This window comes from Mobula birostris, chromosome 19 (assembly GCF_030028105.1).
Source record: "Mobula birostris isolate sMobBir1 chromosome 19, sMobBir1.hap1, whole genome shotgun sequence".
Taxonomy (NCBI): Eukaryota; Metazoa; Chordata; class Chondrichthyes; order Myliobatiformes; family Myliobatidae; genus Mobula; species Mobula birostris.
Window position 1 is genome coordinate 42,542,953 of NC_092388.1, and position 25,995 is coordinate 42,568,947.

General features: G+C 40.1%; 1 protein-coding gene across 2 annotated transcripts in view; it reads left to right on the forward strand.

Annotated features, from left to right (window-relative positions):
- Positions 1-25,594, forward strand: part of marchf6 (membrane-associated ring finger (C3HC4) 6) — a 77,811-nt gene extending 52,217 nt beyond the window's left edge. For both annotated transcript variants that reach the window (XM_072283512.1, XM_072283513.1), the window contains exons 16-26: positions 406-525; positions 4,318-4,418; positions 7,906-8,043; positions 12,460-12,664; positions 18,542-18,611; positions 19,258-19,439; positions 20,865-20,999; positions 21,287-21,376; positions 22,105-22,237; positions 23,427-23,562; positions 23,958-25,594. In XM_072283512.1, the coding sequence (XP_072139613.1) occupies positions 406-525; positions 4,318-4,418; positions 7,906-8,043; positions 12,460-12,664; positions 18,542-18,611; positions 19,258-19,439; positions 20,865-20,999; positions 21,287-21,376; positions 22,105-22,237; positions 23,427-23,562; positions 23,958-24,045 (1,398 nt within the window). In that variant the 3' untranslated portion in view covers positions 24,046-25,594. The remainder of the gene's footprint in view (positions 1-405; positions 526-4,317; positions 4,419-7,905; positions 8,044-12,459; positions 12,665-18,541; positions 18,612-19,257; positions 19,440-20,864; positions 21,000-21,286; positions 21,377-22,104; positions 22,238-23,426; positions 23,563-23,957) is intronic.
- The last annotated feature ends 401 nt before the right edge of the window (positions 25,595-25,995 follow it).

The following is a 25,995-nucleotide window of genomic DNA, read 5'->3' on the forward strand; positions in this document are numbered from 1 at the left end:
AAAATCAGATACTGATGGAATTGTGATTTTTCCTTAGATATTTGTTTTGTTCCTGGTCCTTAAAGATGGTTAAAAATATTTCTCTAACAGCAGTCAGCCTCTCGCACATCACAATACTGGTTCATCTTTCAAATGCATCCAATTTTTTTTGCAAATCAAAATCAACATTTAAGTTAGTTTTTCTCAATGTACTTTTAAAAAAAGCCTACAATGTGAATTTGATACTTATGTATGCAATTATTTTCAGTACAACGAAATTTGATAATTTCCATTTGGTAATGAAGAAATCTGCTAAAAAGTTGTATTTTTAGTCAAAAACAACATTTTTCAAATTATATTTTGTACCTTATAGTTTTTGACTTTCATTTATTGCTGTTACTATTTAAAGTTGTTACTTTCTGTTAGGTGTTGAGACCTGGCGTCTTATGGTTTTTAAGAAATTTGAATGATCCAGACTTTAACCCTGTTCAAGAGATGATCCATTTACCCATATATAGACATTTCAGGCGCTTCATATTGTCTGTGGTAAGTACATATCAACAAGTTACAAGTGAACCCCCTGCATTATGGCCATTCATTTAAGTAACAGAATTGACAAATCATTACCCAAAGATTTGAGCTTTGAATTAAAATTCAGTCTTCAGAATTTATGTGGGGGGGGGGAGAATGTGAAATAAACACAAAATGTGAAAGGAACAACAAATTTTGCCTGTTTTTATTTTTAATCTTTCTATGCTGTAATGCAGTAAGACTTGGATATGGCATCACAGAGTCAATTGGGTCAAACTAGATCTAAGTTCTCCCTTTGCTACATCTCCAGTCTGAGGACATGTGGATAGCTATCCCAGTGTAATGCTGAAGCATTTTCTCTGATTACTGTGAGGAATCTCAGATGCAATAACCAGTTTCTTAAAGTAATCCTTCAACCACTAGCTTCCACTAACTCACCCCTGTTGCCCTGCTGAACTCCTTCAACATCACCCTATTCCCAAGAGCACTGACCCTCAAATTCCACCGTTTTTCCTGATATCCCACTTCCGAAACCCTTTCATGAAGAAAGAACACCAGTGTCTTTAATCTCTTAAGGAGGTGTGGCTTGTCACTGGACACTCTTTAACAAACTTCTCCAGGGTTTGTATCCTGAGTGGTTGCAGCATGGACTGGTATGGCAATTCAAATGCACAGGAATGTAAGAAGCTGCAGAGTTTAGAGGATTCTGCACAATACATCACAGGCACATCCCTCCCCACCATTCGTAGTATCTACAGGAGACCTTGCTTCCCACCATACCGGCCACGCTACTGCAATAAGGCAAGAGGTGCAGGTTCAAGAACTGCTACTTCCCTTCAACAGTTGGATTCTTGAATCAATCACTAAATCATAATCACTACAGTTCAGCCACACTGATCACTTGAGTCATTGCAGTAAAATGGACATTTTTGTGTTCCCATTGTGTTCTTTCTTATAAATAGAAACATAGAAAATAGGTGCAGGAGTAGGTCATTTGGCCCTTCGAGTCTGCACCCCATTCGGTACGATCATGGCTGATCATCCAACTCAGAACCCTATACCCACCTTCTCTCCATACCCCCTGATCCCTTTAGCCACAAGGGCCTTATCTAACTCCCTCTTAAATATAGTCAATGAACTGGCCTCAGCTGTTTCCTGTGGCAGAGTATTCCACAGATTCACCACTCTTTGTGTGAAGAAGTTTTTCCTCATCTCGGTCCTAAAATGTTACGTATAACTTGTTTTTCCTGCAAATGATGTCTATCTGATGATATCTGCCTGTAATGCTGCTGCAAGTAAGCACTTCATTGCCCTGTGCATATGATGATAATCTCATTTTTAACTTTTTGAATCCACGAGCTTTACATATCGGAGAAACTGGCTTGCAGAGGAAGAGTGAGGCAGTGCTGCACTCTGAGGCATCTGTTCACCTGACCTCAGACAAGAGATGCCATGACAAAGGACAGGCTTAGCTGTGACTACCAATGACATATAACTTTACATATAGCTTTTGCATATCATCCATTCTCCTGTCCAGTAAAGTAATAACATCTTCACGTTCCTTTATCTTCTTATCATGTTTGGTTAGAATTGCTTGAATAGCTTCTAGTTTCGTACCTATTTGTTTAATTTCAGCGCTGATTTCTTTTCTAAACTGTTGAGACTCCTCGGTAAGCTTTTGAATTGAACTCGTTATAGCTTCCAAAACTGCTTTAGTAGTCATATTAAAATAATATGCTGTCTAACAATAGTATTTCAAAAGGTTGGAGAGAAAAGTAAGTAAATTAGGAACAGCAGTAGAGAGCTGTTGCTCCATCGGCGGCTAGCAGGCAGTCGCCAATGACATTGTATGCATATTTTATTGTCCCCCACAGTATTAACTAAAAAGTAAAAATTGACAGTTTTTTTCATATGAGCCTTGTCCATCTCCAGAGTTTAAAGTTATCCTCGGCAGTGGGCCACTTTGTCATCGCCAATAAAATGCATCCTGTCCCTTGGGGCTCATCTATGCTTATAACGTAGGATTCGAATGGAAAAAGGAGTTTGCAATGGAGAAAATTACAATATAGATGTATTTCTAGGAACTAACCCTACCCACCCAAAGCACCTGTTGCCTGTACTCTTGAGATAAATTATTGAACAGAGACGAGTTACCCAGGGTGTTTGCAGAAAGGAGTATTTGGAATAAATGTGGATAAATACTTGGTTGGAAAGAATTAATCAGCTCTCAGATTGGATAGCATGGTATATAAGAGGATTATGATTAAATGGCTAACCCATTTGAGGAGTGGAACACTGACTGTTTTAATGTTTCAATTCTTGTATTGCATGTGGATGAAAACGGGTTTTACATAAACCTGCACATTCCACCATTTGCTTCTGTAGCTTTTGATCAATGGCACTTTTTCAGTGATTGGATTCTTGTTCAGAATAATGATTGAATTTTGATGAAGAGGCTGGTTTTCAATATTATTTTGTATGGTTTGTTGGTTTTGGCTTAAACGCTCCAATCAGTGAAAATTGATGTTTATCCTTTGTGCTAGTAGTCATGTCGTGATCCACAGAAAATGTAATGGGAATATTAATACATATTTCTCCTTTGTGTTTACTGAAGAGAAAACCATGGTTGCTCAAGAGATAAGGGAAACAAGTGGAGATGTTTTGGAAAACATCCATATAACCAGAAGATGAGGTATTTGCAGCCTTCCAGCAAATTAAGGTGGATAAGCCCTAGGTCCTTGGACTTTGTAGGAAACTATAAGAAAATTGCAGAGGCTTTTGCAGGGATATTTCCTTCAATTGTTAGCCACTGGAGAAGTTCCTGTAGACTGGAAGGTGGCAAATGTTTTTCCATTGTTTAAGGCTAGTTTGGATGAGCAAGGGAACTACAGGCCTGTCAGCCTGACTTCAATGTTCAGAAATTACTAGAGGGGTTTCTGAGGGACAGGATTTACCAGTATTTGAAGAGACAAAGTCTGATTAGGATGATCAGCATGATTTTGTGTGTGGAAGGTCCTGCTTAACAAACTTTTAAGAGTTTTTTTTGGAACAGATGAGTAAAACATTAGGTGAGGATGGGCAATGGATGTTGTCTGTTTAGACCTCAAAGCCTTCAACAAAGTCAACGGGAGACATTATGTAGCAGTTATACAAGTTGTTGGTGAAGTGCAGTTTTGAAAGCTTTATTATAGAAATTGTGGTTAAATGGGCCCTGAGTTATGGAGAGAAGTTGGTTAGGCTAGGTCTTTGTCCTTAGAACGTAGGAGAATGAGGACCAACGTTATAGAAGTGTTTAGAATTATGAGAGACATGGATATGATGGTTGGTAACAGTCTTTTTCCTAGGATAGACGCGTCCAAAACTAAGTGACACAAGTTTAAGATGAGAGGGGAGAGATTTAATATGAACCTGAGTGGTAACTTTTTCCACACAGAGGGTGGTGAGTATATCGAATGAGCTACCAGAAGAAGTAGTTGTGAGAAGTTCAATGGCATCATTTAAGAGGCACTTGGATAGGTACTTGGACGAGTGGAGATTGGAAGAATATGGGCTGAATGCAGGAGATTGAGACCAGATGGGTGGGCACCGCGATCAGCGAGGACTCTGGCCAAAGCACCTCTAACCATGTATTGCTCTGACTCTGTGCTGAAAATGAAACAATTATACAAATAACTGGAAGAAAATGGAAAACATTTGAAGGATACATTTTCTAGGCACATGAGAAATAAGTAAAACATCTCAAACATTTATTTTTGTTTTACATAGCTCTTTTGGTTAAATATGGGGGTGTTGACTTTTTCTTTGCAGATTGTCTTTGGATCGATAGTCCTTCTGATGTTGTGGTTACCAATTCGTATTATTAAGACTCTGCTACCTGACTTTCTGCCATACAATGTAATGCTTTACAGGTAAAACATTATCCTGTATAACAACAATATTATAATTGACATTCCTGATTTTTAAATGTCCAATGGCAATATGATTTGGGCTGCCATATTCTGACAATTTGCATGTCCATTTGAAAGGTTAAAGTAATCAGAGTCCTGAGACCCTATTCATACATCCCAGCATAGGGTAAATGTTTATCATGTATGCTAAATGACCAATGAAGTAATTTACACTTAAACATTCCTTGGACTAACTTTAGTTTGTAATGGGGCAGGTACTCCATACAATCCTTCTGGTGCTAATATCTTGGTTTTTTTTTGAGCTGCTGTAAGACACTTTACAAATTCACTTCACACCCAGTTGTAGAAATGGTACCAAGGTCCTCCTGTTTGTGTACCTTCCATAATTAAAAGTTGGACATTCCCCTGCCAATAACAACGCACACTTAAGCTTTTCTTAGACTCTTAATGTGGTATGTCTTTTTAAAAAAAAATTACGTACAGAGGATCCTGGGGTTCAAGTCCATAGTTCCCTGAAAGTACCTGTACCCGTTGATTGAGTGGCAAAAAAGGTTTTTATTAGATGAACCATTGAGTTTGATAGGAGGTTATGTTGCAGCTTTATAGAACTGTGGTTATGTGCCATCTAGAGTATTACATTCAGTTCTGGTCTCCTTTCCCCCGCCTCCCCACCCCCCATTATAGGAAGAATGCTGACGCTTTGGAAAGGGTGCAGGAGAGGTTTACCGGGATGCTGCATTAAGGACTACATGAAGAAACTAGCATTGTTTTCCCTGGCGAGGCAAAGGCTGAGGCTCAGAGACCTGACAGAAGTTTATAAAAATTATGAGAAACATAGATAGGGTAGAGAGCTATGTTATGGGGGGGTCGAAGTGTCTAATATTACAGGCTATGAATTTAAGGTAAGGGGAGAGGGAATATTCAAAGGATATGTTTGGGGCAAGTTTTTCTTTGCAGAGTGGTAAATGCCCAAAATGTGCTTCTGGGGTAGTGGCAGCATTTAAAAGAGCGTTTTGAAAGTGGGGGTATGGAAAATGTGTAGACAAAAGGGATTAGCTTAATAAGTTTGACACAATAGTGTGAGTTGAAAGCCCTGTTCCTGTGCTGTACTGTAATATGTTTAACCTCCTTATAAGACATAGGAGCAGAATGAGGCCATTTGGCCCACTGAGTCTGGTCCGCCATTCAATCATGGCTGATCCTTTTTTCCCTTCCTTTGCCCCACTCCCCAGCCTTCTCCCTGTAACCTTTGATGCCATATCCATTCAGGAACCTATCAAGTTCTGCCTTTAATACACCCAACAAACTGGCCTCAGTAGCTGTCTGTGGTAATAAATTCCAGAAATTCACCACCCTCTGACTGAAGAAATTTCTCTGCATTTCTGTTTTAAATGGACACTCATCTATCCTGAGGCTCTTGTCCTAGATTCCCCCACCGTGGGGAATATCCTTTCTACATCTAGCCTGTCTAGGCCTTTCAACATTCAAAAGGTATCAAAGAGATCCCACCTTCATCCTTCTAAATTCCAACGAGTACAGACCCAGAGCCATCAAACGTTCCTCGTGTGATAACCCTATCATTCACAGACGGAATCATCCTTGTGAACCTCCTCTGAACCCTCTCCAATGCCAATATTTTCTTAGATGAGGAGGCCAAAACTGTTTACAGTCTTCAAGGTGAGGCCTCACCAGTGCCTTAAAGCCTCAGCATCACATCCCTGCTCTTGTATTGAGACCTCTTGAAATTAACGCTAACATTGCATTTGCCTTCCTCACCACTGACTCAACCTGCAAGTTATCCTTTAGGGTGTTCTGCACAAGGCTCTTTGCATCTCAAATTGTTAGATTTTCACCCCACTTAGAAAATAGTCTGTTCATTTATTTCTACTACCAAAGTGCATGACGATGCATTTTCCAACATTGTATTTAATTTGCCATTCTCTTAACCCATTTACCTAATCTGTCGAAGTCTTCTGTTGCCTACTTGTTTCCTCTACAGTATCTATCCCTTCACCAATCTTTGTATCATCTGCAAACTTGGCAACAAAACCATCTTTTCCATTATCTAAATCATTGATATTCAGCCTAGAAAGAAGTGGTCCCAACACTGAACCCTGTGGAACCCCACTAATCGCTGGCAGCCAACCAGAGAAAGATCTTTTTATTCCCACTCACTGCCTCCTACCAACCATGCCAGTAACTTTACTGAAATGCCATGGGCTCTTAACTTGGTAAGCAGCCTTATGTGTGGCACCTTGTCAAAGGCTTCTGAAAGTCAGAATATACAACATCCACTGCATCTGTTTTATCTATCCTATGTGTAATCTCCTCAAAGAATTCCAACAGGTTTGTCAGGCAAGATTTTCCCTTAAGGAAACCATGCTGATTTTGTCCTCTCTTGTCTTGGCCTACCAAGCACTCCATAACCTCATCCTTAACAATTGACTCCCAACCACTGAGGTCAGGCTATATAATTTCCTTCTGTTGCCTTCCTCCTTCCATCTTTTCCCTCCTGATAATTCTTTTAGTTGCTCTCTGTGGGGTTTTAAAAAAAATTTCCAATCCTCTGTCTTCCCATTAAATTTTGCAATGTTGTATGCCCTCTCTTTTGCTTTTACATTAGTTTTGACTTCCCTTGTCAGCCATGGTTGTACTATTTTGCATTTAAGTATTTCTTTTGTTTTAGGAATACATCTATCCTGCACCTTCCTTATTTTTCCTAGAAACTCACTCCATTGCTGCTCTGCTGTCATCCCTGCCAGCATCTCCTTTAAATTTACTTTTACCAACTCCACTCTCATACCACTGTAATTTTCTTTACTCCACTGAAATACTGCTACATCAGACTTTATTTTCTCTTTATCAAGTTTCAAGTTGAACTCAATCAAATTGTGATCACTGCCTCCTAAGGGTTCTTTTACCTTAAGGTCCCTAATTACTTCTGGTTCATTACATAATACCCAATCCAGTACAGTTTATGCATGTTATGGCCTTAATTTGGATATGTAAAACATTTGTATTGGTAAGCTACAAAATCGCAATGAAAGTGAATTCCATTGAATGCTTTTCCATTTATGTTGGCCTCATATTCTCCAGACGCAAATGCCCGGTGTGGCTGCAGCATCTGATAAAGCAGAACTAAAATGCAGAACTGACCTAAAAAAGATAGTGTGAGTCTTCCTCTTTTCATTCCCAGTAACTCAGGTCATTTTCATTGCTGTTTCACAAAGTTACCTCAACCCTCTGCAATTTGGTGAAGTAGCAACTACCTGAGGAGGTGAAATCTAACATGCATTGTCCTCCAGTTGTCATTTACAGACTGATGAAATTGAAAAATGACAGCTGTCTAAAAATTCCAACAATTCAAAAAGCCTTCTTTGGAGGTAATGGTAATCAGGAAAGAGTTGTATCTTTTCATTGATGATAAATTGTATATATAGACAGTTTGGTATTTGTCTTAACTTCTTTTTTTCCCCTCTGTCTATAGTGATGCCCCAGTCAGTGAGCTGTCATTGGAGCTGCTGCTTTTGCAGGTCGTTTTGCCGGCTCTACTGGAACAGGGACACACGCGACAGTGGTTGAAGGGGCTGGTTCGAGCTTGGACAGTCACAGCTGGGTATTTACTGTAAGTGCTTCTTCAGTCTTTTATCCTTTCTAGATGGCAGTGAAGATTATTAGAATCAGAATCAGGTATAATATCATTGGCACAGAAATATGTCATGAAATATGTTCTTTTACGGCAGTGATACATTGCACTACAATACAAAAACCTAATTTACAATAAATATTTTAAAAATTAAGTAGTGCAAAAAGAGAATAAAAAAGGAAAAAACAAGGTAGTATGCATATGTGCATTATCTATTCTGAAATCTGATGGCAGAGGGGAAGAAACTGCTAAGATATTGAATATGTGTCATTAGGCTCCTGTCCCACCACCGTGATGGTAGCAGTGAGAAAAGGGCATGTTCTGGGTGACAGGCATCCTTAACGATGGATGGCATGTTTTTAAGGCATCACCTTTTGAAGGTGTCCTGGATGCGGGGAACCCAGTGCCTATGATGAAGTTGGCTGGCTTCTCAACTCTCTGCAGCTTTTTCCAGTCCTGTGCAGTCAAGCCCTCCGTACCAGATGGTGAAGCAACCAGTTAGAATGCTCTCCACAGTACATCTGTAGAAATTAGCAATTGTCTTTGATAAAATACCAATTCTCCTCCAACTCCTAATGAAATATAGCCATTGTCATGCCTTCTTTGTAATTTCATCAATATGTTGTGCCCAGGATAGATCCTCAGATAATGTTGACACCCAGGAGCTTAGAACTGCTCACCCTTTTCATTACTGATCCCTCAATGAGAACTGGTGAGTGTTCCTTCAACTTAGCCTTCCTGAAGTCAACAATCAATCTCTTAGTCTTACTGAAGTGTACTAGGTTGTTTTTGCGACACCGCTCAAACAGCTGATCAACCTCACTCCTATACGTGTCCTTGTCACCATCTGAAATTCCTGGTGTGTCATCAGCAAATTTATAGATGACTTTTGAGTTGTGCCTAGCCACACAGTTGTGGGTGTAGAGGAGAGTAGAGCAGTGGGCATCCTTCAGGTGCAGTAGTGTTGGTTGTCAGCTATAGGGAGATGTTTTTTCCGATCCACATTGATTATGGTCTCCCAGTGAGGAAGGCGACTGACTGAAGAGATGTGGACAGGATGAACATCTTCGGATAAGTTCAATGGCATAATTCTTCTGGAATATGTTTTTCGGCGCAATAGATTAGATATTTGTTTACCTTTTATTAAAGCTGTCATTTATAACTTTGAAAGGAAGAGTACACTAATCCATATTGCCAGTTTATAATGAGTAACATTTAAACAAAAAAGCACATTCATTTTTTGGTAAAATTGTGGGATACATGTGTCAAGACACAATATAATTTAGAAAGCTTGCAGTAAAGTTATGGCGGATTTAGCACCAATTCTTGTAATTAATTCATTTTTACTTAACACGCTATGTCCCTAAATGCTTCTAAGTTGGGCATTTCAATCTCAAAAGACTGAGAAAAGCTTCAACGTTCTTCTGGGGAAATTAAGCTCACATTTATGACTGCTTTTAAAAATGTCTTATGATCCAGATTTTGAAATGATCATCTAAAAAAGAACATAAGATGTAGGAGCAGAATTAGACCATTCATGACTGATTTATTATCCCTCTCTACCCCATTCTCCTGCTTTCTCCCTATAACCTTTAACACCCTGATTAGTCAATAACCTGTCAACTTCTGCCTTAAGTGTACCTAATGTCTTGGGCTACACTGCCATCTGTGGCAGTGAATTCTAGAGATTCACTGCCCTCTGGTAAAAGGAATTTTTCCTCATCCCTGATCTAAATCTTCCATGCTAATCTCCTATCTATGCTACTATCTTTCCTGTAATACCATGGGCACTTATCTTGTTCAGCAGTCTCATGCTGCTTGTGTGACACTTTGTCAAATGCTCTCTGAAAATCCCAATAAACAACATCCACTGATTCTCTTTTGATCTTTACTGCCTGTTATTTCCTTAAAGAATTCCAACAGATTTGTCAGGCAAGATTTCTCCTCAAGGAAACCTTACTGACTTTGGCCTATTTTGTCATGTGCCTCCAAATACCCTAAAACTTCATCCTTAATAATAGACTCCAACATCTTTCCAACAATTGACATCAAGCTAACTACCCTACAATTTACTTTCTTCTGCCTCTCTCCATTCTTGAAGAGTGGATTCATCTTCAAGTCTGAATGTATATACCGCAGTTGTGACTGACTTCATTAAAACCTGTGTGGATGAATGTGTACCTATGAGAACATGCCCTACATACTCGAATCAAAAGCTGTAGATAAATCAGGAGATTTGTAGTCAGCTGACTGCTAGATTCTGTGACATTCAAGTCTGGTGATCCAGAACTATGCAAGAAGGCCGGGTACGACTTACGGAGGGCTATCTCCAGAGCAAAAGAACAATTCTGATTGAGGTTAGAGACAGGACTGGATGCACACAACTCTGGCAGGGTTTGCAGGCCATTACTTCCTGCAGAGCAAAACCTAACATCATGAATGGCAGTCATGCTTTACTCCCAGGTGAGCTCAATATCTTTTATACACAGTTTGAAAGGAAGAATAAAGCTACCGGTATGAGGATCCCTGCAACATCCATTGACCCTGTGACCTCTGGCTTGGATGCCGATGTCAGAACGTTTTTCAAATGATTGAACCCTTGCAAGGTGACAGTGTATGGTGTACCTGGTAGGACTCTGAAAACCTGTGCCAACCAACTGGCAGTTGTGTTCTAAGACATTTTCTTTGCTACAGTTGGAAGCTCCCACCTGCTTTAAAAGAGCAACAAACATACCAGTGCCCAAGAAGAGTAAGGTGAGCTGTCTTAACAACTTGCCAACGTCCAGTAACACTCACATCTGCAGTGAAGAAGTACTTGTGACGTTGGTTATGGCTAGAATCAACTCCTGCCTAAGCAAGGACCTGGACCCACTGCAATTTGCCTACGGCTGTAATAAGTCTGCAGTGGATCTCATTGGCTCTTCATGTGGCCTTAGATCACCTGGACGGTACTAATACTTGCATCAGGCTCCTATATATTAACTACAGCTCAGTGTTTAACATAATCATTCCTACAGTTCTGATCAAAAAGCTCCATAACCTGGACCTCTGTACCTCTGACTGCAACTGGATCCACAACTTCCTCACCAGAAGACCAGTCTGCAGATCGAAAATAACATCTCCACCTTACTGATAAACAACACCGGCACACCTCAAGGATGTGTGCTTAGTCCACTGCTCTACTCTCTACTGCCATCACTGTGTGGCTAGGCACAATTCAAATGCCATCTATAAATTTGCTGACAACACAACTATTGTTGGTAGAATTTCAGGTGGTGACAAGACGACACAGGAGCAAGATAGATCAGCTGCTTGAGTGGTGTAGGAGTAACAACCTTGCAGTCAGTGTCAGTAAGACCAGTGAATTGTTTGTGAACTTCAGAAAGTGTAAGATGAGGGCACACACACACCAGTCCTCATCAATGGATCAGAAGTGGAAAGGTGAGCAATTTCAAGTTCCTGGGTGTCAACATCTCTGAGGATCTATCTTGGGCCCAGCGTATTAATTACAAAGAAGGCACAACAGCGCCTATATTTCATTAAGAGTTTGAGGAAATTTGGTATGTCACCAAGGGCACTCATAAATTTTAATGGATGTACCATGGAGACCATTCTAATTGACTGCATCACCATCTGGTGTGGAGGGAGGGGCCACTACATGGGATTGAAATAAGCTGCAGAAAGTAGCGAAATCAGTTAGCTCCATCATGAACACCAGCCTCCCCGACATCCAGGACATCTTCGAAGAGTGATGACCCAAAAAGGCAGCATCCATCATTGTGGACCCCTTCACCCAGGATGATCTCATTGCTACTTATCAGTGAGTTGTACAGGAGCCTGAAGACCCAAGCTCAACGATTCAGGAACAGCTTCTTCTCCTCTGCTTTCTGGTTTCTGAATGGATATTGAACCTATGAACATTGCCTCACTACTTCTTTTATTCTCCTTTTGCTCTACTTATTTAATTTAACTTGTTTATACTTGCTGTAATTTACAGTTTTTATGTATTGCAATGTACTGCTGTTGCAGAACAACAAATTTCACAACATATGGCAGTGATATGAAATCTATTTCTGATTCTGAGTGACATTTGCAATTTCCCACTCCTCAAAAACTAGCTATGTCCACTCACACAGTTGTGTCTCTGCCTACAGCTTACTTCTTTTTATTGGCCCCTGTCGAGTGCCTGATAGATCGTTATGATTGCAGCCTGCCAAAATTCCCAAAAGCAAAGCACTCGAGCTCTTTATAAACCAATGAACGAAAAGTGTCACTAAACTTTGTTCAGCAAACTTACTAAGTGTCAAGAGTACCAGTATGCTGCAAAAATTAATTGTATAAACCTTGTTGCTCTCTCATCTTAATGTCTTGAATGCATTTTCTACTTACTAATAGAGATCTACATTCGTATTTGCTTGGAGACCAGGAGGAAAATGAAAATAATGCCAATCAGCCAGCAAACAACAATCAGCAGCCTCGCAATAACAACGCAATCCCGATAGTTGGTGAAGGGCTTCATGCAGCCCACCAGGCCATACTGCAACAGGGTGGGCCAGTAGGCTTCCAGCCTTATCGGAAGCCTTTACAGTTTCCTCTTAGGGTAGGTAACATTTTAAAGTTTTTTTTTCATAATTCAAGTTTAAATTCTTTACTTACAATAGTCGAGAAATATTCCTGTATTTTTGATACTACAATTTTTTAATGTTTCGAGAACACTTGGGCCCACTAATCCTTGAAAAAGGTTGACTGTAACTGCACATGACTCATCTAATTTCATGTATATAATTGATGATTTTGCCTCAACTGCCCTCTGTTGTTGCGTGAATGAAATCACCAGAGAGAATTACTGGTAGATACAGAGCAGCTTCTTTATTTGACAAAACAAGGTACTGCAGGCATCATACGGAGACGCTTTCGGTGGAAAGGTCTGCTGGCCCAACATGGGGCTTGCTATTTATTTGCTAAACACAAGGACAATTCCATATTTACAAAGTATAGACAATGCTTTCTTTTGAAGCTACATACAAACTTCACACCTTCTGATTTCACATCCATCCCACAGATGCCAGCAGCATCTGTGGACTGGGATTCACAGCTTTTAAGAATGCATTGTTCCAAATTAAATCCACAATACATTTTCAAGCAACAGAAGACTGGTAGCCAAAGCCATTTGCTAAATGTAAATGACCTAAACCCAAAAATCAGTCTAACAATTCCTCTTGGCCCTCCTGGACAAAAATAAATTTGTGCCAGGAAGGGCCAACCTAGGAGGATTACTCAAATAGGGCATCAGAAACACACTGCCTCAAAACTCCCCCCCCCCCCCAATTTTGTGTGTCTTGATATCTACCCTAGCATTCCCTAATTGCTACCTACCAAATGTTAAGCAAAGAGGTTGTTCAAGAAATTTGAACGAGTCTTTAGAAATGGCGGCTTCTTTCATGTTCCTGTTGTCTCTTTCCCTGCAAGCTGATTGCAGCTTAATCTATTCCTTGTCTTCACCCCTTCATTCTCTGGTCACTGAAGCTCTCTTTCCAGGAGCACCCACGGGCCCTCTCATCAATGAACAGGATGGGGTTGGGGTGGTCTCTATGTAAATGTCTGCAAGGACCTCTCCCCGATGGGACCCCTTTCCGAACACTCCAGTTGATCACTAGCCCGACTGTTGAGAGGGCCCAGTTGCTCATTCAGACTGGGGTTGACTGCCTTCAGATGACACGTGCAGTCTGAAATGCCATCGAAGTTGTGGAGCTCGCTGTCTCTGCTTTAACTTAAAAATATCTCCCCATCTATTTTCCAATATCTTTCCTATTCTCTGCTATTAAACTAATCACCTACCTTCAGCAACCAGCCTTCATTACAGAGTACCATCATCATCACACTTTAACATGCTATTCACGGTTTTCCGTCACACTCTCAGTGTCTTCTGCCACGCTCTTGGGGTCTTCTGCCTTTGCGTTTCCTCCGGGTATGTTTTCATCAGGTCTGGCATGGCCGGCTGGTGTTCCTCTCTTAGGTTCTCTGTAATTACATGGTTACTGGGTACACTTGATCCCCCGCTCTGTCTGTGGGAGCAACAAGAGGGTGAGTTGTATGCTTTAACCTGAGTTCAGTATTTCCACTGGCTGCCTTGCCGAGTCTGTACACAGACACAAGTAACATTGGTTAAGAGTACCGTCTGTGGCCCTATCCACCTGAGGGCAAACCCTGGCCTTTCCGGCAACACCCTCATCATGACTTGGTTGCCGAGCTGTGGAAGGACTATCTCCTTTTCCTCTGGCTCTCTCTGATCAGCGATTCGCTGCTGTTGTTTTGCTCGGTCCTTCAACACTTGAAGTTGATTACAAAGGTCTTTGACGTACTGTGTCATTCTATCCCTGTAAGCCCAGGCTCCCCGCAGCCCGTAATTACCCCATGATATAACTTCAGTAATATCTGCCTAATACATGGTGGGTCCACCACGAATCTTTCCTCCCCGTATGCCCAGCTCCCATGTTGTCCCTCCTTTACTCCCTTTCTCCATCATCTCTCCTCTTCTGCCTCCACCTCTTCATATAATTTTACTAAACTGGTTTCCGTTGTTTCTTTCTGCACACTTGCAATTTCAATTGCCTCTTGAGTCTCTGCTACCTTATTCGCAGTAATGTCTGCCCTCGGAGGGACTGGAAAAGCTTTATGTTCTGGAGACAAGCCATTCAGGATTGTTGCAGGGCCGGCCACTATGGAATGCAATCTTGGCATGGTCTTAAGGGCGATATAGCCTGTTGTTAGTGAATATGATCCACTGGGCTTTACTGGCTATATAGGTGAGTTAGTAGTGGCCGCAGTCTCTCTGAGTATCCCCTGGTGTTTTTGTTCCTTTGTTATACCCTAAACAGCGGTCAGTGCCTCAGTTTTTATAGGGTACTGCTTATGAGGTTTGTTTATATAGACCCTCCTCTGTTTTAACTGGGTTTATCTTTACTCAACCACAATTTTGCTTGTGTCTAGCCCACACAGCTGGGAACTGCTGACAAAGTAACCCATAGACACCATCCTGGCTCCAGTGTCTGGTGATCGGAGCAGCTGGGACAATGCTAGCCAGGTTGTGTGTTCTTTTGGTTGTATGCATTCGTTGTCCTTGACTTGTCCATATTATTTCTCCTTTTCCCGAATCTATAACAGCTCCTGCTTCCCTTAGGATATCTATTCCAAGGATAGTACCCTCGTTATTTGGACCTACCCAGAAATACACAGGAAGCTGCACTCCTCCGATTTCTAGTATTTGTGACTGGCTTCTTTTTGCTTTCACTGTTTTCCCTCCTACACCCCAGATATAAATGGCCTGTCCGGTTGTTGGCAAGGGTAGGTCTGTTATCGATACCAATGCCCATGTCCACTAACATATTGCATTGCCGTTCCCCTAACAATGCTGTTGTGTACATCTGTGGGTCACCAGTGCTGGCAGCGGGGCCCGCAGCCACATCTTTTCCTTACCTAGGAGCCACCTTTACCAGTGTTTTGATCTGATCGACAGTCAGATTTGTCAGACTGGGCACCGATGGGGTGAGAGATTGTGTGTCTGTTGTGATGGTCACATGTTTTTCCTTCCTCTTTTTTGGACACTGCCGCCATCTATTCCAGTAGTTCTTTGCTTCGTGCCCTGGTTGCCGACAAACAAAACAAACTCTCTGGGACATCACAGTAGCTGCATCTGCTACAGCAGGGGCCCCCAACTTTTTTTGCACTGTGGACCGGTTTACTATTGACAATATTCTTGCGGACCGGCTGACCCCGGGGGCGGGGGGGGGGGGGGTGTAGGGTTACCAACGGACAAGAGTACGTTGCGTTTACCCCGAGAGACTACAATGACCATGAAGCCTTGCACGGGCATCAGTGCTCATGCGTGACTTGCACTTGTGTGTATGTGCCGATATTTTTCTACAAATCGTTTTTGGCAATTCTGTTCGGGGGGGGGGGGCGGTGTTAATCACGACCAGAATATAGGTGATAAGTGGCTAATACACTCAATTTCGTTTCTAAAAGGGTTTATCTAACGAATTTAATATTAAATACAGCGTGTATTTTCCTCGCATCAATATAGTGATAAGTCAATTATCAGGGGAGCTTGAATAAGTGTTGAACGAACTTCCAGTAGAAGTGGTTGAGGCAGGTTCGATACTATCATTTAAAGAAAAATTGGATACGTATATGGACAGGAAAGGAATAGAGGGTTATGGGCTGAGTGCAGGTCGGTGGGACTAGGTGAGAGTAAGAGTTTGGCACGGACTAGAAGGGCAGAGATCGACTGTTTCTGTGCTGTAATTGTTATATGATTATATAAATCACTTATAAGTCAATAGCATCATAACATTTTAAGTAACATTTGGATATTAAGCACACCACATATTTTCCCCGTATAAACATAAAATCATTGCAACACACCAATATCGCTGTATCAGTGGGAGCCCTGGGCTTGTTTTCCTGCAACAACATCGACGAGTGATGGGAGACAGCGATACTCGAAGGGGGTTCCTTATGTCCAGTCTATTCCGCAATTTTGTTTTTGTTGCATTCATTGCAGAAAACTCCACTTCACCGCGATATGATGTTGGAAATGGAAGCAACGTTTTCAGTGCTTCCATGGCTATCTCAGGATATTTAGCCTTGACTTTGATCCGGAATGCCTGCAGAGATGTTATGTCAAACATACTTTTCAGCCCACCATCCTTTGCAAGCTCGAGGAGTTGATCTCCTTCCTGCGCTGACATGGATGACATGCGGGTAGTAACCTCGCGTGTGTTCAAGCTCAACAGTGGGCGTGACAGGGAATGAGGAAAGGTGCAGCTGACTCATATCGCCAAATCATATCGTTTCCTCGCGACCCGGTACCGGTGTGCTATAGCCACTTTACGATCTCTCTTGCACTTTCTTCAGCCTATCTCACTGGCCCACAAAACTATCGCAGAGTAGGTTGACCCCACTGTTATGCCTAAATCTAAAACTTCGTGGTGGGCTGAGTTCAGGCCTTCCTTTAGCATTTTCAGGAAGACATGGTCGTCCCTCCCTGGATTATCCAACCCGGAATACTCCTCATTCGCTCAGTATTTATGTTCTGCAAAAACCATGGCCATCTCACCTGCTTTTTGAATCACTGCAAATATCATTCCCCAGTTTCTCTCACCTCCCCCTAGTCACTGCCTCACTTCCCCTTTAAAAGAGTGATATCTTTCTTCATGGCTGGCACTCCCAGTAGTTGCCCAGGTACCATTCCACACCCCTGGGACATCCTGTCCCACGTATTCCTCGGGCACTTTGCTTTTACCAACATGTGTATATCTTACGGGTGCATCTGGTGAATTTCAACCATTTCCTGAAGCTTGCGCCAGAATTCTGAATTCCCACCTGTGACTTTAAGTGAGGGCAACTCTAACAAAATGCTGTTTCTCCCCGGGTGTGAAGGGCTTATAAATGGTCATAATAATTGTCAAGGGCTGGCTTGGATCATCAGGATTCTCGACCTGACGTTTCCTGACCTCGATAGGTGCCATCTTGGCAGATATATCTGGGTAAAACCTCTCCCTGAGATATCTCCACACTAATTCCCACACTATGCAAAATATAAAAGATGGGTACCAGTTAAATAACACATAGTTAAAACTGCAAAGCATGTACTCCACAATATGGCACTTTTGAGCACCTGAACTCGTGATGCCTGCTGTATTCCTTTGCATCACATTCGCAAAACATATACACTAAAATGCAGCTCCCTGAACGAGTATACCCGCCCTCACTCTGGCATCCCGAACCGTCGATTACCATCCTTTGCAACTGGTGGCTTTGTCTCGCCCAATTAACACGCAGAGTTTTCTCATTTACATAAACACACATGCACACGTACACACTACTTTTATATATACCAGTTCAACTCTCCGCCTTCATGATACCTCGTGTTCCCGTCTACCACCGACCCGAACAGATCCCAGTGTTGGTGCTATTTTAGAAAATACTCACCCACTTAGGCTGCTAAGTTCATTGGCCACGATGGGTCATGAAGGTATCCCATTTCTGACACCAAATATTGCGTAAATGAAATCGCCGGAGAGAATTACTGGTAGATGCAAAGCAGTTTCTTTATTTGATGAAACAAAGTACAGCAATGGCGTCTGTGGACTGGGATTCACAGCTTTCAGGAATGCATTGTTCTAAATTAAATCCACAATGCATTTTCAAGGAACAGAAGACTGGTAGCCAAAGCCATTCGCTAAATGTAAATGACCTAAACCCAAAAATGACTGTAACACCTTCTGTGGTAGAAGATACCATAAGTTCACTATTTCCTATTTCTCATCAAGGTCCTAAATGGCCTATCCTATTTCTTTTAAGCTGGGACTTGCTGGCAGTTCGGGCAGTTTGTGAGTTTGTTCTTTTGCTTAATGTGTCATGTTTCAACCAAGCTAACTTCAATCACTCAAAGGTTATTTTTTATTTCCTTTAGATCCTCTTATTGGTCATCTTCATGTGTCTAACGTTGCTGATTGCCAGTCTCATCTGCCTCACATTACCAGGTACGTGAAAACCTGCATCTTTTTTTACCCAACTTTTTCAATAAGAATTTGTTGCATAAATTGAGTTTCTTGATTTATGCTGTGTGGATATTAATATACTTGAATAATGCAGCATGTTCAAGCATAATATTAGTGAGTAATATTAGGGATGGTCTGGGATGTATATTTGATGAAGAAAGATTGGAATTCTACTCATTTTAAATTCTACTATTTGAATTGCAATTGGTTAAAGATAAAACCTCACGAGTCAAGAGTATCAAGTGGAAAACTAAATGCTTTATATTAGTTGAACACAAGGTTTCTTTGCCTGGACAGCCAAACTTCAATGGCTAGTAGATATTTAAAATAATTAACTTTCCCTTTCTCAGTATTGATACTAAATGGTGAAAATGATTTTTTGGGTACGTGAAATGGAAAGTTATAGAGGTGATCATAATGGGGTTACTGGACTGGGTGAAATGAAGTATTAAAATGTTGTACTTCACCACTTCAAAGAGAACTTAGATGACTCTTTCAGTGTTTATATTAAAACTGTGAATTTAAAATATTTTGGGGACTTTATTTTTAAAGTGAGAGTTAATTTGATTCTGCTGTATTTTGCATTTTTCAGTGAATCAGTTATACTCTCATCGTATTTTGTATGCAGTTTCAGCAGGTCGTTGGCTGATGTCATTTTGGACCGGGAGTGCCAAAATTCATGAGCTATACACAGCTGCCTGTGGATTGTACATCTGCTGGTTAACTATCCGAGCAATTACAGTACTAGCTGCTTGGATGCCACAGGGCCGAGATGTTATTTTTCAGAAACTAAAGGAGTGGTCCCTTATGGTAAGTCATTCAAGTTGCTAAAGATACGGCAAATTGTGTGTGTTTCTGAATAAATATGCAGCTAAATAATGTTAACTGAGGTACAATAGAAGACTGTGTTTGTGGATGGAAATGGAGAGAGATCATTCCTTGAATTAATATATTAATTATTAATATGTAATAATCTTTTGAAAAGCTCACATTTCTATTGTTTACAGAAAGTGACGTACCACATAAAAGGATACTGCACAAGATAAGACCATGCATAGTTAGGGGTGATATGTTGGTACTGGGTGGGAAAATATCTGACTATGAAAATGTCATGGTTAGGATAAGTAGGTCATTTTCACATTGGCTATCTAACTAGTAGGGTGCCACAGGAATCTCTGCTAGGGTCAACAGTTTACCATCTATATTAATGACTGCTATATTAATGACTGCGGTGAAAACATTAAGTTTACAGATTTGCTGGATTCAAATATAGATGATGACATAAAACTGCAAAGACATAGAATGGATAATTATTAATAATAAGTGAGTAGCTTTAAAATAATAATGGAGTGTAGGAAAATGACGTCCATTTTTGAAGGAAGAATGATAAAGCAAGTCATTTTTTAAATGACGTGCATTTGGGAAGGAAGATGGTGCCCAAGTGTATGAAACAGATGGTTGCCATGTAATTTTTTATCTTAAAAATGCAAATACTGAAAATCAGATATAAAACTGGGAAACGCTGAAAACAGTGATTGTTTCCAATGTTTTCTGAATTTGTTGCGAATGATTGACATGCTGGTATAGTCAGAAATTAGCAAGGTTGATGTAATGTTGGGCTTTATTGCAAATAGGAGAATTTCAATGTAGCTTTACAGGGTGCTGGTAATATCTTACCTAGAATAATTGCAAATAGTTTTGATCTCCAAATTTAAGGAATGATTTTACATGAGGCAATCAGAGAAGGTTTACAGGATTGAATCCTGTGACGGAGGGGTTGTTGTATGAAGAAAAGTTCCTGTATTCAAGAGAGTTTAGACAACAGAGGGGCGATCTTATTTACACATGGGATTCTTGGGGAGATTTAAAAAACTGGGTGCTGAGAGGATCGTTTGTTAGTTGGGATATCTGGAACCAGGAGGCATAGTTTCAGAGTAGGGTTCACCCATTCAAGACAGGATGAGAAAATTCCTCTTTGCAAGTTGACTCTTGGAATTTTCTAACCCTCAGAGTTGTGAATACAGACAAATTGAATGTGTTCAAGGCAAAGTTTGTTAAATATTTGAATTACAGGGCTGTGAGGGTTTGGTAGAGAGTGGAACAGTGGTGGTATCACTGTGATTAGATCAGTTATAATCTCATTGAGTAGCGAAGTAAGCACAAGGGTCATTTGGCCTTTTCCTGAGTCCTGCTTCCTCATGTTCTAACGTTTTTCTGCAACTTTTTTCTCCGTAGATTGTGAAAACATTAATAGTGGCTTTGTTGTTGGCTGGAATGGTTCCACTCCTTTTAGGACTTTTGTTCGAATTAGTTATCGTAGCTCCCTTGAGAGTACCTCTGGATCAGACACCTCTCTTTTACCCTTGGCAGGTGCGTGACCATGTTTAAATGCATTTTTCAGTCTTTAATGCATAGAAATAGCTCAACTGACTATGTACCTTTTATATTAAAAAAAAATTGATGCAAATCAAATTTAAATTGATTTCCGTGGTCAACCAGGATCAAATCTGGAGTGGGAGGAGTGTTTCAAAAACTTAAGATAGCCTTCTTGAATTTTCTCTAAACCAGATTCAAGGCTGTTAAGACATTGAATATTGTGACTTAGCACCTGTCACCTGAAATTCCAGTTTTTGATATCATGTTTGTATTTGCAATAGGACTGGGCTCTTGGTGTTCTTCATGCAAAAATAATTGCTGCTATAACACTGATGGGACCTCAGTGGTGGCTGAAAACCGTTATTGAACAGGTAAAATTCTTCCAAGAATGGACCGGAAATGTAAAGGAGACTATTATTGTGCTTTCATTATGGGGTATTTCCCAAATCAAGGGTTGTGTTTACATTAACTGCATTGACCTGTGTGCATGCATAGTAACATTTGAATGTTATTTCATCAGCTAAGGGTCATAGCAGTAAGAGGAAGAATAGTGTTTGGTTTTGAAAAAAGTATTTTATACTGTATTTGACATTTTGAAAAAAATTTGTAGTTTGCAGAGTGTTAAAATGGCAGAAGCTATTATTTCTGTTGCATGATTTTAAAATGGCTATTCATATGTATGTTAAACATTGGTATTTAGTTTTCCCCAGTCTGTGCCTTGTCTTCTCTCATATTCAAGTTCTTCCCAGATTGATGATAGATCACATACAAGTTCTCTCAGAATCCACTTAATACCTTGCAGTGGAGGCAGATGATAGCGAATTTTTGATTTTTCATTTTTTTTATATTAACATCAAACTTATCACCATTCCTCTATTGTAAAGTATATCCTCCTCCACCATTGCCAACTCAAGCTATCACATCTCACCTATCTCATCTGGTTGAACAGAGTTGTACTGTTACAAATTATTACCATGCGTGGTTGCATTGATTTCACTAATATACTTTGAACTTGGGGACAACAGCAAGAGAAATGATAAACAGTGTATTACTTACATCTTGAAGTGTATACCAACATTAACTTTAACTTTTTCTTCAGGTCTATGCAAATGGAATTCGAAACATCGATTTGCATTTTATAATTTGCAAACTAGCAGCGCCGGTCATTGCAGTGTTGCTGTTGTCTCTCTGCCTGCCCTATGTCATTGCTGCAGGCATTGTGCCACTGCTGGGTAGGTACTGAAACATTTTGTAAGCATTGTTCCTTTTCTCAACAAATGCTAACTTGATTGGCAAAAGCAATTGTTAAGAAGTTGTTCTGGATGGTATGATTTCTGTCTGATCTCTGTATTTACATTCTAAAATTCCATATAACCATATAACAATTACAGCACGGAAACAGGCCAAGTCGGCCCTTCTAGTCCGTGCTGAACTCTTACTCTCACCTAGTCTCACCGGCCTGCACTCAGCCCATAACCCTCCATTCCTTTCCTGTCCATATAGCTGTCCAATTTAACTTTAAACGACAACATCGAACCTGCCTCAACCACTTCTGCTGGAAGCTCATTCCACACAGCTACCACTCTCTGAGTAAAGAAGTTCCCCCTCATGTTACCCCTAAATTTTTGCCCTTTAAATCTCAACTCATGGCCTCTTGTTTGAATCGCCCCCACTCTCAATGGAAAAAGCCTACCCACGTCAACTCTATCAATCCCCCTCATAATTTTAAATACCTCTATCAAGTCCCTCCTCAACCTTCTATGCTCCAAAGAATAAAGACCCAACTTGTTCAACCTTTCTCTGTAACTTAGGTGATGAAACCCAGGTAACATTCTAGTAAATCTTCCCTGTACTCTCTCTATTGACATCTTTCCTATAATTCGGTGACCAAAACAGTACACAATACTCCAAATTTGGCCTCACCAATGTCTTGTACAATTTCAACATTACATCCCAACTCCTATATTCCAAAACCGAAATTTAGGCAGGGTATCTGTAAATGAAATTCCACCAATAAATTTAAATCATTTTTATGCTCCCAAGAATCATGTTAAAGCAGAAGTTCTGACATTTGAAGTCATTTATGCACTGCTTTTCTAAGTTATTTATGGACTGTCAAACAAGAGTTTGTATTATTTATGGACTGTGTTAATGTTGGGATACATCCTTGTTAGATAAATGTTATGTGCACTCATCAGTTTGAATTAAACGTGAAGTAACAAAGATTTAATCTCAAGAGTGGAAGTCTCCATGCTGAAGGAATGATGAAAGCCAGCATAAAGAACCTGTGTTTTTAAAATTCTCTTTATTTTGCCTCATCCTCTTTAGTTATAACTTCAGATTTATTTCTCACTTGCTTGTTCATGTAGAATTTTCGATATAAATTTTGAATTAGGTTTCTTGTTTCCCATGACTGTGCAGGTGTGACCACAGAGATGCAGAATCTAGTCCAGCGTCGAATTTATCCTTTCCTTCTAATGGTGGTGATATTGATGGGAGTCTTGTCCTTCCAAATCCGCCAGTTCAAGCGCCTGTATGAGCACATTAAAAATGATAAGTAAGTCTTTCAGTTTGCAACATCATACATTCAAGTACGGGAAACATAGATTTAAGCATCCCTGGTTTAAACATTGATTAACCTTCTACCTCTGGAATTGAAGCCAGCAGAAGTATGCCCATATCTAATGGGCAATTTGTAGAAGTACATGAGTTGTATTAATAAGGATTATAAATATGTACAAAAGAGGGAAAAAATAAAGTTGAATGCATTAGCTCCGTATGACTTTGTGAGCTTAGATTCTGTTAATGACACCATATATTTCCAAACTTTTTTGCACAAGTTCTCTTGTCTTACATGGCCAAGTAGTGTTACCACTGCTTAGATTTAACTTCAGTCTTAGTAAAAATGGTATGTCCATTTTATGATGATGTTTTGTCTCTCATTAAATCCAGGTATCTCGTTGGTCAGCGGCTTGTTAACTATGAGCGAAAGATGGGTAAACAAACAACGTCAACTGCTTCACCTTCTTCCGAAGAGTAGTCGGTGTTGGCTGACTATCTCATCCTCCTACCACAAAACCCTCCGAACTCTCCCCAATCCGAACCTCTTCCTTTTCCCCGTTGTTTACGTACAGCAAAAAAGTCCTACAGTCTGTCTGGTAACTGTATATGTGTAAATATAATGAACATTCTGAGCCCCTTTAAAGATAAATGAATGTGCATTGTAAATCTTAAAATATGTATATTAATTTATTAAATGTAGTCATCACTTTATTTGGACTGTTGTCCTACATTTTGGGAGTGACAGTGGCAGAGAGGCAATATAATGAGGTGTTTGGATACTTCATAAACTCACTTTTTTAGAAATGTTCATAATGGCTGATGTTTTAATACAGAATAAAAATAAACTATTAAATGGGAAAAGAAAAACCAACTGCAAATGAATGACAGTAATAAGAGCTTTTATTTAATTTTGACGATTTCTGGCAACAGCAATATATGTTTAGCCATACAGTGTAAATATACTTATGTAAATCTGTGATCATCCATATTGATAGCAGTGACGGATCATGATGATAACACCATCAAAACGGCCCAAGCTACATAACACACATAACTGGTGCAAGTAGTGTTTGTGTAAATTTGGCAAAATGTCACATATCCTGCATCTGTTCAACCACAGTCACAAAATTAACTCCATAATGCAATTCTAATCTTTTGTGGTATGGAATTTGGGGGACAGGTTTGGTTTTGCACTATATAAGTTAACACATTGGCACTCTTGTTATCGTAAAGTTGATATTACTGTGCTTAGCTCAGACACTGAAGGATGTCTAGCTTTTCCAACATCGACACAATTCAAAATTAACTTTGGAAGCATTCCCTTGAATATGTAGTCATATTCAGCTGTACTGTGCAAATACCCAGTACTGTGGCCATCCAAAATGTTAAGTCATATCCTAAAGAGATCTTGCTGAGCAGTTATGATCTGGTGATATATATGGATACATAGGGTGCCTGAAATTTTTGCACAGTACTGTATTTGTCAACATGGAGCAGAGAGCAAGTTTGTAAATCTGGCGGGAGCAAATGATGTTACAAATCGTGACACTGGAGCACCATGAAAGGGTTGTGGGACAGGTGGCAGAGGAGGAATGCCAGGGGTGGGGGGTGGCACAGGTGCAGACACACCCAGTCCTGAGACACCAGGCAAGGTAATTTGATTCCAAACAATTTGTTAATTGATCATTACAGAATGTCTCTCTGGTGCTTCCCACTCCTTCTGCTGTCCCTTCTTCTTTTCCCAATCCTGATTCCCCTCTCCCTACCACCTTCCCACCCTTTGTGCACAATAGAGACCAATACTAGAATCAGGTTTATCACTCGTGTATGTCATGATTTTTTGTGACAGCGGTACGGTGCAATACGTAAGATTACTGCAGTACTATACAAAAGTCTTGGGCACCCATACTTCTGCACTGTACTGTATAAATTTTCAGTATGAACTTAATTCCTTTTGATGGTTTTTTAAGTTCTATTCTAAATGTAGATGATGAAAGTGGGTATATGCTTAAATTGGATAATAGTTATTGTGATTTTCCTGGATTTTATTACATTTTAGCATGATTTATATCAAAAGATCATTGAAAAAGTGACATGCAAAATTTGATCTTTAATCTCAAACTTATAGTGCAAATTCTTGCATTGCTTATAATTAGCATTAAAAATTGAAAAGTGTACTGCAAGCATTAAAAATCCAAATCCACTTTATTATCCAAATCATCACTTATACAATAATCATCAACCTAGAACTACTTATGGACAATAGTTTCTCCAATTTCTGAAGTTTATTTTATATATAAGTTTGCTTCACAAGTCGTCCCTGTTTAAGACCTTAAATATGCAGAGAAAAACATACAACATGCTGAAGGAACTCAGCAGATCAGGCAACATCTATGGAAAGTAATAAACAGTTGACATTTCAGGCCGA